At 46.8% G+C, this 14,596-nt stretch overlaps 1 protein-coding gene across 2 annotated transcripts in view; it reads right to left on the bottom strand.

Annotated features, from left to right (window-relative positions):
* GRK5 (G protein-coupled receptor kinase 5) overlaps positions 1 to 14,596 on the bottom strand; it is a 151,797-nt gene continuing 137,201 nt past the window's right edge. For both annotated transcript variants that reach the window (XM_056494651.1, XM_056494652.1), the window contains 4 exons: positions 7,663 to 7,800; positions 5,231 to 5,368; positions 4,285 to 4,416; positions 1 to 3,501 (listed from right to left, as the gene is read on the bottom strand). In XM_056494651.1, the coding sequence (XP_056350626.1) occupies positions 3,403 to 3,501; positions 4,285 to 4,416; positions 5,231 to 5,368; positions 7,663 to 7,800 (507 nt within the window). In that variant the 3' untranslated portion in view covers positions 1 to 3,402. The remainder of the gene's footprint in view (positions 3,502 to 4,284; positions 4,417 to 5,230; positions 5,369 to 7,662; positions 7,801 to 14,596) is intronic.

The raw sequence follows: 14,596 nt of genomic DNA, 5'->3' as shown, positions 1-14,596 counted from the left end.
CAGGTTTTTGTTCAGAAACAACATCTGAGTTATGGCCATTCTTGTGAAAAACCTGTTTTTAGATAATCCAGGTCAAGAGTGCACATTAAGAGTCTGTTATTTTTTCCCTTCATTATTCCTTTGTTTAAAAAAAGCCTCACATCCAACAGTGGGAAAAATTGCTACAAGACTCAGGTGAACCTTGAGACACTGTAGAAAATGAAAAGCAAACACCTGACTCATGAAAGTCTGTCAACTAATTAGTGTTCATCAGACTACTCAACAAAGATTTAAAAACAAAAGGCATGCTTGCATAATTCAGGATCAGATTACAAGAGATTTCTGATTCTTAAAAAGAGCTAAGTTTGCTCATCTGTCTATTTAAAATAAGCAACCAGATCTGAGCATATGCTTTTTTTTTGGTAACTGAACAGGAGATAATGAAAATTAATCAGTCTGGAAAGGAATTACAGAACTACTCCTTTCTACCCATTTGTTATATGCAAACCCATCTCAAAATTCACCTGGAATCAAAATACTAAAAATCTCATTGCATATGCTCTCTTGACAAAACTGAGATTTTTTTTTTCCAGAGTTCCCAGTGGTTTTTGACTCCATGTCAAACCCTGGCTGTGCAGGGCACTGCCTTGGCAGGGCTTCAGCCCTGAGCTCTGGGCCCAAATTGCACCTGGTTCACACAATGGAAGTGCAAGGACTGTGCTCCAACTCCAGCTTTGAGTGCAAGATAAGCTGAAAAAAATAATAATTAAAAAATCAAAAAAAATAAGAAGCAATAAAAAAGAAATCCTGCAGTTTTTGCTGTGGGCAAACCATGACTAGAAAATCTCTAGGACTGGTCATTAGCACTTCTGATGGATTTTAAGTCTTCCAGGGCTAGGTGCTGAAAAGTTCTGCTGCCCCAGCATGGTGATACTGTTTGCAGTTTGTCAGACAGGACAGAGACTCTCAAGGGATGTGGCATGAAATTTCCCTGTCCTGTGGTGATTTCTGTCCCTGCCCTTCCTCTCTCCCTGCTCCAAGGAGATGGGATTCAGGGAGGCTCCATCCCAGGTTTGATGCCTTCAGGTGCACATAAGCATCTTTCTTCCATGCCAATGCAGGATGTCCAGCCCTAGGATAGCATCCTCCAGGTGTCCAGGGGGAATGAATGCTCTCATCCTTCCAGGACTTTGACTGTCCCTCAGTCCCCACTGCCAGAGTCCTAGAGCTGCTGAGTGAGGATGTGCTGGCTGGAAGGAGAGCAGGACAAGGCACAAAGGCTGCATTCCCTGTTGTCCCTAAAATGTCATCCACCCCCAGTTAAGGCTGGTAGCATCTAAAAGGTGTAAGACCACCTATAATCAACATTTGCAATTTGTTCACCAGCTTTCAGTAAGGGATTTGCTGGTATTTCTCAATACTGGGAGATGGTGAAGAATGAAAGTTTTAGTCTTCACATGCCAAATTAGCAACATTTCTAAAATCCTGCATCTTCTGTAAGATCTGCAATGCCACCATCTGTCATGGGAGAATGGCTGAAGCCTCATCTCCCTGTCTTGACTCTTCTCTGTCAGCTGCTCTAGACAAGTCCCTGCTCTGTCTCTGTCTCACAGCTTCAAGCTGCTTTACTGTGTCATTCCTGTGTGTTTCTCACTCAGGGATTTGCCACTACTGACCTTCATCCTTTTCCTCCCCAGCACTGGCCACACAGAACGTACACATGGCAGTCTAATGAGTTTTGGCTATTAAGACTCCCACTGGATTATCACTTCCTTGGACCCTGGGGCAGCTCCACTACTGCCTAACAGGATTTGAGACACACCAGGGTGGCTTTCAGATGTTTCTGAAGATCCAAAGGTTTAAAAAAATCAGTGTAGTCTGGCCAACATTGTAAAGAGTTTGGGGAACCAACACACTCTACAGAACACTTTGGGCTGTAGAAATCCTGCCTGCAGCTGGGGGCACAAAGGTTTTCCAATTCCTGTGGAAGGGAAGTAACCTTATTTTTCATCTGGAGTTCTTAACACAATAGTGGAATACTTGAGAAGAGCCTGATTCTGATGCCTGAGGTACTGCTAGTGATCCTGCCTGATCCTGCTCATCCTAGTGGGGACAGAGTTTTTGCCAATGGTTAAAGGATCCTGGACAAAGAACAATGGAGCTGGAAGTGGGAGTTATTATTTCATACTGGCATTTCACCCAGCTGAGGATCTAACTGAGGGGATGTGTCATGACACATGGAAGGATTTTCAGTGCAGGCACAGGCTGTAGGTTCTGCTACTGCCCAAAGGCAGCTCAGATCCCACTCTGAACCTCCACAGCTCAGCTCCACAAAGCTGCCACAGATCTCATGGCTGGCACAAACCAGACTGCTGGACTCCTCTCCTGCTGCCTCTGATATGGGCAGCTGTGGAAACACCTTGGGCTTTTGACTGCAGCATGGAGAATACTTTGAGTTCTGCTCTCATTTCAGCAGGTGCAGGTTTGAAGTCCTAGAAAAATAAATGGACATTTGCTTTCCTGGTCACCTCTCCCTCAGCTTTGTTCTCTCTGTCATTAGAAACAGCACAAACACTGGTGAAGGAAAAGAGCTTAAAACAGGGCTCCCTTTCTAACTAAAAAGTCTTTGATGGAATAACAACATAAGTGCAAATCTCAGCTGTGCTGGTCCCAAGACATCACAAACCTTCAGCATAGCAAGTAGCATTCTTGAATGCATCAAAATCTTGTCTTTTAGCATTTAATGCGAGACATTACAAACTAATGAAGAGGAGAAATGTATGCAGTGTTGCTGTAAACCAAATATACAGATGTAAAATAATTAAGAAGAAACTGTTCCATAAAAATGCATGTCAATAAACCCCCATCTGATAAAGTGATTTATGAAGAATTTTCTAGAATTGCTAAAAAGAATGATTTCTCATTTGAGGCTCTGGAAGTCTTGAGTCACATTTTGTTTCTTTTAAAAAAATGTCTTAAAACACATGGCTTTACAGCTGCTGCTTGGAAAATATACACCTCCAAAGTCTGACTTTCATTTAAATACAAATGTACAAAATGTAAACTGAGACAATAGAGAAATTTACAAAACTTTTCTTTAAAAATAATAAAGACAAAATTCAGTTCTAGTATGATGCTATTTAAATACGTGCAAGTAGTCATGTTCATTGAATTTCTATTGCAATGTTCTAAAGAGACAAATTTGATTCACACAGTCTTGAGTGCCACCTCCAAAAACAGACCTGAGTGGAAATTTCTTCTTAAAATGTGAGGCTCCACTGGAAGGAATGGATAGAAAATCTCCATTTTGGGAGATCCAGATTTTCTTTTTTTCACTCAATGGTGGAGGCTCTCTCATCCACAGAAGCTCCAGAGATTGTAGTGGAAGGATGCAACATGTTGTTTCATAGGACTGAGTTGGAACTAGCTGCTTCCAGTGGAGTTTGAACTTACGTGATTTGAATTTATGTGATGATTTAAACTGGCCTTTGAATTTGGAGAACTCTTTGAATTGTTCTGATGCTGTAGGAAGAGGAAGAAAATGACAATTAGATTTCCATAATATGCCAAGGTTTTATTTTTAATCCAGCATTGTTCCTTTTATGGTACTCCCTGGGCTGCAAGATTCTTGTTTGAAGATCTTTGGATGCAAAATATTCTTCATTTCCTTACCTGTAGTCTCTCTAGGTCAGCAGAACCATGGCAGCTCTTGAGGAATGCAGCAAAGAAGACTCACTTGAGCTCCAGGAGCCAAACAATTCACTGTAAAATGTCAGTATCTGCTAAATCTAAATCAGAGCACACCTGCCAATGCTCAGGCATGGCTTTAACCCTACAGAAACAGAACAATCTAAAAATGTTATTGACACTTGCAAGTGGTGCCATGGTGCCTCATGAAAGCTGCACATCACCTTTTATCCAAGTTGCTCTCTTCTTGGTTTCCTGCCATGACTACCTCCCTCAAAATGTACATTTTCCTTTTTTTTAAACACACAAATCAAGGATTTTCACGAGAAACTTCTTAAAACCACAGAACAATTTCAAAAGGCATTTCAGCATACCACTGAAAAATAGGTTGGGTAAGAATTGTTTAACTGCTGGAAACAAAAAATCACAAGCTACACTGGAAGTGCTGGTGGCCAAAAAACCACACAAGGTAGATGAAAAATTGGGATATGGAGGTAAATGTGAGAGCCAGCCCTGTCTAAGATGCAGTGCCTTTCTCCTAGCAGAAATATCACCAGAACAGGCAGTGAAACCAGGCATCTGCAGGAGTTTCCTGGTCTTAGTCACAAAAGATCTCACCTGTCGCTTAAATATTCTCTGTAGCAATCCTTTCTTGGGTGGCTCTGGGGGGTAGCTTTTGTTTAGGTCTGGTGAAATAGTACCATTTGGTCCAAATACATTCAGCTCCTTGAAGCACTCTGTTTCTATCATCTAGAGGAATACAGTGAGAGAGAGGAAAAAAAAAAAGAGGAATTATTCATCTGCACTAAATAAATTCCAGTAGTGCTAGGTTCTTCAAAGTCAGCAGTGTGTGAGGAGAGTTAACTGTTGGGTTCCTGCTGGTGTCTGTAGAGGGCAAATAGAGTGTATGAAAAACAGAGGCTGAGTCTGCTCTGTGTGTTTGCACATCAGACTGGTCAGAAGCTGCCCCACAAGACTTTCTCTTCTTTCCTTTAGCACTGTGGACAATATCAGGCAAAGACAGGCACACTTACAAAATCCCAGTTATTTATTAGCACCCCTCTGCCCAAGTGGATGTGCTGTTTGCTGCAGAGCTGGATTCTGAAATCCAGTGTTGGCTGTGTTTTGATATCAAACAGAAACAGACCCAGATTGGGAAATGCTGGAGGAGTTCAGGGTCCAGAGTGAACTGCTGCAGCTGAGGCTGACTGCAGACAATGGGTGAGAGCAGGGTCTCCAGTGGAGGAACCTTCTGTTAAGGATTTCCAACTGCAGCACAGAAGGTGCTGAGAGCTGTAGAAACACCTCTGTAGAAATCCAGGAGGAGGAAGTACAGTAGGATCCTTGCCAATTTACACAAACACACAGAGCCAACAGATACAGTCACCTGAAGCTGACATCTGTGGTACATTACAGATCTTGAAAGAGGCCATTTGTTACTCATGGAAGCATTAGAGTCTGGCAGGTTATCCAGTAGCTATATATTACTGGAAACATAGAGCTCCTCTTAAACCATCTGTGTTATGAGGTTTATTGCAGTAATTTTGCTATGATACATCCTTACCTCATTTTGCCACGGAATAGACACTGATCCTGTGGAAAACTTGGAATAGAAATCGTCATCTGTTTGGTCCAGGTTAACTCCTTTCACTGTGGAGAACTGCTCAATATCTAACACATCCTTGCAGTACACTGCTCTGGGCTATGTTCAGCAGAAAAAACAAAAAAAGAAGAAATGACAAGAGGAAAAATATTTCTGAGTTGGACCATGTGCTTTCATTCACAGATTCAGTCAAGTGAGAATGTCTAACAAGTGTGTGTCTGCATCCTCTTCTCCAGACTTGCTCTGCCTGCATGTTTATCATCAAAGGCTGACTTCACTTTAAGCACATTAAGCTTCCTATTCTGAAGTTCTCAAAGCATCAGTCAAAGTGGGTTTTAGTCATCCATGTGCTTTCTGGTTAAGAAGTGAGAGGAAAAGGACAGAAAGAGCCAGAAAAGAAAAATGGAACCCTTCAGTAGTCTTTCCATTTAGAGAGGGAACAACAGAAAACCAGAATGTTTATGAGTGGCACACTGGAGAGAGCTCTGAAAAGAGGCCTCAGATAAAAGTGCCCTCCTGCCCAGATAGCTGTGGAGTTTGCAGCTTAAAAGTTTAAAGGAATGTATCCTAATTGCTAAAGAAAACAGAGGAGGTTTGGCATTTTTCCATTGTTTTTATTAATAGCTCAGCTGCTGGAAGCTGCCCAGAATCACCTCTATTAACTCTTTTAACTTGGCTGCATTTCTTCAAAGAAACAGTCAAATGGCTCTGCCTTCTTGAACAACTTAATTTTCTGGGATGACAGAGACAAAAGTCTTAGCAGTGACACAGCTTTCAGCTCGTTTTCCAGCAGCCAGCCCCAGGGAGCAGAGAGACTCAGCAGTGGCTACCAAAAGTCATCAGTGGCTACCTATCACAGGCAGTGTGTGTGCCCAGAGACTTCCTATCAGAGGCACAGCCACCCTTTGGTGTGCAGGGACAATTGAGGGGTGGTTTGTGGGACCAGCCTGACCCAGCACGTGTGGAATCCTCCTGTGTGCACAGCCCAGGGGTCCAACAGAGCAGTATCTCATTCATCTAGTTCTGAGCACTGTGACCAAACAAATTCACCTAATTCCTGACAGAAGTCCTATTTGTTGAAGGCTGTATCCCTCTGCATTCCTGACAGCTGCAATCCACAACATTTTTGTGGAGATGGAGTAACGTAGAAGAGGATGGAGAGACATGGTTTGGATAACAACCATATAGCTTTGGGTGATTCAGCTGACTTCAGTAAAGATTGGGAGATCTATGGATGAAGTGCCAAATAAATTAAATTAGGGGCAGTTCTTGAGTTCCCAATAAATACCCATAAAAACTTATGTGCCTGTGCTTTTGCAAGTATGTCTGCTAAGAGATGCCTTCTAGGCTTTACAGTTTTTATGCAGTCTGGCGGTCCCCAAATTTGAGCCCAGAATTTTATAATTTTCTACATCAGAAAGAAATAGTAGCTTGTCTCCTATTTCTTCCCACTAAAGCAGGTTGTAACACCACGGGCTAATTGGCAGGAATAACTAGGCCACATAGTAAAATGTAAAGCAAAACCAGAGCAACTAAAGTAAACTTTTGTAGCGTTCAAACCACTTTGGTTTGGTTGAGCTTGCAGCAATGGGAATGGGACCTGCCAAGATGTTACTTTCCTTAATATGTTAAAATAGCAGTGTTTACTTAGAACCATATGGGGACTTTAAGGATAGAAGCTCCAGCCAGAAAGAGAGCCCTGCAGGAGGGAAATAATCAGATAACTCTGCACACTGGGCTAGAAACCCATACCACAAAAGGGTGGAAAAAGTTTTGTTGTTGCCAATGCAACAAAGACTTCCAGTATGTGTGAGCCTGGTGTGTAAATCTGAGTAAGGACTCAGTGTTGGGTTCCAAGCCCCATGAGCACCAAAAAGCTCCAGATGCTCTCTCAGGTCCAAGTCACCTTCTCTGCTTGAGGTGACACTTGATAACTGAGCCTGGCTCAGACTCTCTGCAGCAAACTTCTGTTCTCATGATGATCCTGTTCCACAGAGCTCTGGACTTTGCATTTCTGGTTTCACCTCTATAAACCTTTATGCACACATGTGGCTTTCACTGCTGATTGTCCCAAGCACCACCTGGTTCTGAGCACACTTATTTTCACAATAATAACATGGATAAGGGAATACAAAGGTTCCCAAAGGAACTTCGTACAGGAAGGCTGTGGTAAAATGGGTGGGAATGGATCAAGCCCCAGATTACCAGCCTGCATCCACATGCCCACAGAGCCTTCTCTCCTCTTCCTCCCAGCCTCCCCACTCCCTGCCACTGTCACACCTTCCTGGGGTAGCTACCCCTGCAGAGGGTGATGAGAGCCCTGAGAGGGAGAAGCTATTTTAGAAACAAACCTCCTAAAAGAGGCCACTGGGGGTTCTTGCTATTATACTTACATCAGGCACAAAGGGAGGATCCAGCATTCCTGCCTCTAACCGCTTGAAGTTCATGCTCTTGAAAAAGGGGTGTCTCTTCACTTCTGCTGCCCCCTCCCCTTGGCACCCCAGCCGCTGCTTCACGTCTTTGGTGAGGAGCTGAAACGTGCCAACAGGAATGGTGAGGCTGTCAGAAAAGCAAGAGCTCCACAAAGATATAAATATCTCCACTTGTTTTTGAATGTGCCCACAGGGAAGTACAGAGGGGAGTTGCAACTGCTGTTACTTAAAAGCTGGATTTAAATGGATTAGCACTGCACTGTTCTACATGCTGGTGAAATCCTCAGAAAGTCACCTGCTGTAAAGTATTTACAGTCAAAATAGAGACCATTTCTCCTGCCTGCTTTCAGTGAACACTTTCAAGAGGAGGTCTGACATGCCCTAGTGACATATAAAGATGCACATTCCTAAGTTCCATGTGCCTTGTCTCAGCTCTTTTGTTTCTGTTTTTTATGTTTGTAAGAGTAATTTTCCCTCAGAAGAATAGGTACTGAGGAAAAACCAAAAATACCAAATTGTGTTTCCCTCATTCATTGCATGACATTCCATCACACGAGACATTGAACCAACCCTTCAGAATCATGGGCTTATCTCTGCTGAACTCAAGGGGAGTTCCATCCATGGAGCCAGTGCCCAGTAATTATCCTCAGTTCTGCCTTGTTTGTTTTCAGAGAAGGGCAGTGCACAACCTCTACCTGCTACAGCAAGTCCTGCCTGTTTCCTGGGTCCCTTTATGGAGCAATGCCCACCAGCTGAAGTCAGCATCTTTGATCTACCAGATAAGCAAGTCCACGAACAGAAACACTGTGATATTTACAGGGGAGACTCTACAGCACCCTGCAGTGCAAGGGAGCTGGAGAAGGAGCTTGGATAAGGATCTGTCACAATAAGTCTGTCACAAACAGATAAGAGTGGCTTTAAACAGAAGAGCAGGTTTAGATGGGATATTAGTAAGAAATTCTTCTCTAATGGTGATGAGGTTGCCCAGAGCTGTGACTACCCCTGGATCCCCGGAGCTGCCCAGCTCCAGATCGAACCTGGAGCACCCTGCTCCAGTGGAAGGTGTCCTGCCTTGGACACAAACCCTGCTGCGGCTCCAGCAGTGATGCTGAGCCCCGGGCGGTGCCGCAGGGCGGCAGCAGAGGAAAGGGAGCGCGGCGGGACCGGGGCGAGCGGGGAGCGGGGAACGGGGCTCGGAACGGGATGGGAGCGGGATGGGAACGGGATGGGAACGGGATGGGAGCGGGATGGGAACGGGATGGGAGCGGGATGGGAACGGGATGGAACGGGGCTCGGAACGGGATGGGAACGGGATGGGAGCGGGATGGGAGCGGGATGGGAACGGGATGGGAGCGGGATGGGAGCGGGATGGGAACGGGATGGGAGCGGGATGGGAACGGGATGGGAGCGGGATGGGAGCGGGATGGGAACGGGATGGGAGCGGGATGGGAACGGGGCTCGGAACGGGATGGGAGCGGGATGGGAACGGGATGGGAACGGGATGGGAACGGGATGGGAACGGGACTGGGAGCGGGATGGGAGCGGGAATGGGAGCGGGATGGGAGCGGGGATGGTAACGGGGCTCGGAACGGGATGGGAGCGGGATGGGAACGGGATGGGAACGGGGATGGGAACGGGACTGGGAACGGGATGGGAGCGGGAATGGGAGCGGGGATGGGAGCGGGAATGGGAGCGGGGATGGGAACGGGATGGGAACGGGATGGGAACGGGATGGGAACGGGATGGGAACGGGATGGGAGCGGGATGGGAACGGGGCTCGGAACGGGATGGGAGCGGGATGGGAGCGGGGATGGGAACGGGATGGGAGCGGGATGGGAACGGGGCTCGGAGCGGGATGGGAACGGGATGGGAACGGGATGGGAGCGGGATGGGAGCGGGAATGGGAGCGGGGATGGGAGCGGGAATGGGAGCGGGGATGGGAACGGGATGGGAACGGGATGGGAGTGGGGATGGGAGTGGGGATGGGAACGGGATGGGAGCGGGATGGGAACGGGATGGGAACGGGATGGGAGCGGGATGGGAGCGGGATGGGAACGGGAATGGGAGCGGGGATGGGAGCGGGGATGGGAACGGGATGGGAGCGGGGATGGGAGCGGGGATGGGAACGGGATGGGAACGGGATGGGAGCGGGGATGGGAGCGGGGATGGGAGCAGGGATGGGAACGGGGATGGGAGCGGGGATGGGAGCGGGGATGGGAACGGGATGGGAGCGGGATCGGAACGGGATGGGAGCGGGATGGGAACGGGATGGGAGCGGGATGGGAACGGGATGGGAACGGGATGGGAACGGGATGGGAACGGGATGGGAGCGGGGATGGAAACGGGGGATGGAAACGGGATGGGAATGGGGATGGGAGCGGGGATGGGAGTGGGGATGGGAATGGGATTGGGAGCGGGGATGGGAGCGGGGATGAGAACGGGATGGGAGCGGGGATGGGAACGAGGATGGGAACGGGATTGGGAACGGGATGGGAGCGGGATGGGAACGGGATGGGAACGGGATGGGAACGGGATGGGAGAGGGAACGGGAGCGGGGATGAGAGCGGGATTGGGAACGGGATGGGAGAGGGAATGGGAGCGGGGATGGGAACGGGATGGGGGCGGGCGCTGCCCGGGGAGCGGGGCCGGGAGCTTTTCCCGGGACACCGGGCATGGAGCAGAGCTCCCGGCACTTCTCCGCCGCTGTTCCCGGCTTTGCCAGCCGCAGTCGGGCCGAGAGCAGCGCTCGGGTGGGCTGTGCACGGCAATGGCACCGAGCACATCGGCAAACCCACTGTGCCCAGTTCAGGGTTCGTGTGCCCAGCTCATGGTTTGTGTGCCCAGCTAAGGGCTTGTGTGCCCAGCTCAGGATTTAAGTGCCCAGCTCAGGGTTTGTGTTCCCAGCTCATGGTTTGTGTGCCCACCTCAGGGTTTGTGTGCCCAACTCAGGGTTTGTGTGCCCAGCTTTTGTGTGCCCAGCTCAGGGTTTGTGTGTCCAGCTCAGGACTTAAGTGCCCAGCTCAGGGTTTGTGTGTCCCAGCATCTTCTGCCTGGGCTGCTGCCCAGCCATGGAGGCAGCAGCCCAGCTCAATCTGCCTCATTTCACCGAGGGAGAACTTTTAAATTGTTTGATGCTCTTGTCATGTTGTGCTCTTTCCTCTGGTGCCTGGCTAGAGCTGGGGTTTCCTGTCCTTATCAGGGATTTACAGTGTCTCAGCTCTTCAGGCTTCTCTGAACACTCTGCTACCACTGGGCATTTCTACCACCTGGGCATTGGTGGTTTCCTTATCTGACTTTCAGCAGCCACCTCAGTCCTGCTGCTGAGGACGTCATTTCCAGATGGCAAATGGCTTTGGCAAGCTGCAGGGGCAGCAGCCAAGCCAGAAATGGTGAAGGGGTTTGTAGATATGAGTTTTCTGCCTCTGAGTCTTTCTGCCTCAGCAGCAGCAGCAATAGCAGGAGACTGAATGGTTGGAGGAACAGGTTTAAAGCTACCAGTGCTGGCCACAGTAGCAACTTTCAGCTTCCAGATAGCAACAGCCCTTTCTTTCTTCCCCACACTTTTCTCTGCCTCTGATGCTGTCTAGGTGGTGACATCTGGGCTGACAGATCACAAGTGGCTGATCCATAAATGTAAAAAGGCTTGAGGAAACATCTGCATGCCTTGCCATTCTCTGAGCAGAGAGATTCACATGATACTGTACCACATCCATCTGGCTCACTGCAGAAGATCTGTCTCAGAGAACTTCTCTGAACTTTGCTTTCCCTGCTAGAAGGAAAGAGGGATGCTTTGCTTTCAAATAATTGCATTAGACTTTGAATTCTCATGGTCCTGGGACTAAGGGTTTTGTTGTGAGGGTTTTTTTAAATCCAAACAGTTTTATGCTCCAGTCTATTTGAATATGGTCACTTTGGAATTTCCAGTCTGGATCATGCCTGATCTATTCTGGATGGGCAAAGAAATAAAAAATGCTTTTAATCTTTTGTTCTCATGTCAATAGGACTTTCCTGACAGTTGGAAAGAAGAATCTGAAAGCAGAAGGACCATTTTTAGTACCTATGGCTCTGACATGCTTTTGGAAATGATACCTTGGACCTTTCAGGAACAGCTGGGGAGCGACTGGTGGCAGGAAGGGATAGATTTGGACCTGCCTGGAGATGATAACAGGAGACCTCTGCAGTCTCAGCTCTCAAATGAGCTCTGAAGGGATGAAAAGGGGGTTAATTGCCACCTCTGCAGCCTGGATTCTGGGCTAAGTGGGGAGACCAAGCTGATCTGTGAATTTGCCCTTGTCAGGCTGTAAGATGTTTGGAGTGTGCGGTCAGAGAAGAGGGTAGCTGAGGACAGAAAAAGGCTGCCTGGGGATTCCTGGGTTCCTCCATGACAAACAAGGGAGTATTCAGTAACTTCAGATGCAAGAAGGAAGTTTCTGGAGCATGAATGCAGTTGGTTGTGGGTGGCTGGCCACTGCTGGCTGAAAGACACAAAAGAGAACAGGCCACTGGGAATAGGCTGGGACTGGAAGAACACAGAAAGGAGAGGATTCTCCTGCAAAACCCTGCTGCAGGGGAGCAGCTGCCAGTCTCTTGAGAGTCCCAGGACAGTCCCAATGGAGAAAAATATAACAAATAAATAGAATTTGAAAAGCTGTAGATGCAGCCAGCTCTAGAGATGGCAACAGGTGAAACCAAACATTCTTCCTGGCTTCTGTTGTGGACATCAAGACATAGCATGAATTAGAATATTTTCCAGAAGGGAGAATCCTTCCTTTCACCAAGAAATAATGAGTCTTTTACCATTTCCTGCAATCCCAGAAGCTTTCTGCAATAGTAAACCCATCCAAGCTCCTGAAACATGCATCCCATTTGGGAATCTGACATGGAAAAGAAAATGGAGATAACAATGGAGAGTATGTTATAAGTCATCTCTACACTTTTGTTTAATTCTGCTTCAAAGGGTTTATTTAATATGAATAGAGAGCAGAACAAAAGCAACTCCATCAGGCTCTCCTGGGACAGCAGTGCAAGGGACCCCATCACACATAATTTAAATGCAATTCTGTAATAGAGACTAAAGATAATTCACAGTGTTTCAAATCTGGAGATGGCCTGGGCCACCCAACCATGCATGAAGTTAATGCCAAACAGCAGAGCTGTGTGTTCTGGTAAAAAAGGCTCCAGTTGACACTGGGCATTTAGGGTTTAGTCTACAGAGTTCAAGGGCAGAGCATGACTAGAACAGGACTGTCAAAAAAAGTCCTGAGTAGCAGCAGTGAAGTTCCATCAAGATCTTGATATAAAGAGCTCTCTGATTCTTTCATGTCACTCATTTGATCCCCACTGGGGATTCAAACTCTGCAATGTCTGAGACTTTTTTCCATGACTTTGTTTTGCTTCCTTCACAAAAAGAAATAACTGTTGTGAGGATTGCTAAAAATAGCCCAAAGTCCCCAAAGCACTGTTTTATCTTCATGTGATCAGTCAGTTCATAGCCAGATCATACCATGTAATAAATAATGCCAACTTCTAAGATGTTAGTCCTAAAATTATAGGAGTAAGAAAACAAAAAATTGCCACTCATGAAAGGAGACAAGAGAAATGCTAAAACCATTTCCATTGACCCAGCTAATCGAGCAGTTTAAGGAATCACCTAGCTGAAGTTCAGCCCTGACACTGAAGTAAACATATTATTTTAAGCAATTTTTAGACATTAGAAAAGCAATTTTATGGTCAATTACTAAATGAGAGAGGAAAGATGAAAGAGCAGTTACCCTTTGGCACTGATAAACTGATAAGCTTTAAGGTGTCATAATGCTGATTTCCATGGGATGAGAGCAGAAAGGAGGGATGGCAGCAGGCAGGAGTAGCTGTATGATGACAGAGCTCCTGATGGCAAGTGAGGAACAGGAAAAAAATTGCTTTTAAAGAAAACAGAACCCATTATTTTTTAGTTGGTTGGGGGGGCACTTTGAAAAGGAAATGGAGATCAGAAAGGTGGAACAGCTGAGGCTGGAAGCCACATCTGGATGTGGTTTAGTTCCATCCCTCTGCTCAAAGCAGAGTTTCCTAGAGCAGGCTGCTCCAGATACCTTGTCCAGTTGGGCTTTGGGTATCTCCAAGTGTGGAGACTACACAGCCTCTCTGGGCAACCTGTTCCACTATTTGGCTACCCTCACCATGGAAAAATGCTTCCTAATGTTCAGAGGGAGCTGAACTGCTCCTGTGCCTCAGCTTGTTTCCTTTGCTTCCTGCCCTGTTAGGGATCACCAAACCAAGAGTTTGGCTCTGTCTCCTTTACAGCCTCCCATCAGAGGTCCCTTGTGTAGGGTAAACTGGGAGCTGCAGGGAGAAAAGGCATCAGGGAAGACAAGTCTGTGGGAAATGCAGGCAAGCAGGGCACTGACAGAGGAGCACAGCAACGTGGGCTCATCCAGCACTGCTGACTTGAATGAACTTCAAGTCACATCTTTGGATGCATGACTGCACTTGTCAGGGAAAACATGCATGCACATCAATGAAGAGAGGGTAGAACAACAACAAACACAGAGCATTTCCTAGAAAGACTGGATTTTTTCACAGAAAAAACACACCAGGAGCAGCTATGTTATATGGGAACTATGGGCTGGGGAGTTTCCCAGAAAGCCAGCTGCCCCTGTTCCTAATTATTTGTTATTCATCTCCGTTTCAGTCCAAAATGAGGTCTGATTTATGGGAAATTACTTACAAAATGAAACATGGAAATATGGGATGGATGATGATTAATGGGAGCTGTGATATGTGCCTGTAAAAATGCAAAAGGGCACAAATATCCAGGAGGGGAAGGTTGATGTGGGGTGACACTAGAGGGTTTTCCTGTGAGTAAATGAATAGACAATGTATTTCCTGGTGGTGATGC

Source organism: Oenanthe melanoleuca, chromosome 6 (genome assembly GCF_029582105.1).
Source record: "Oenanthe melanoleuca isolate GR-GAL-2019-014 chromosome 6, OMel1.0, whole genome shotgun sequence".
Lineage (NCBI taxonomy): Eukaryota > Metazoa > Chordata > Aves > Passeriformes > Muscicapidae > Oenanthe > Oenanthe melanoleuca.
This window is presented reverse-complemented; position numbering and strand designations above follow the sequence as displayed.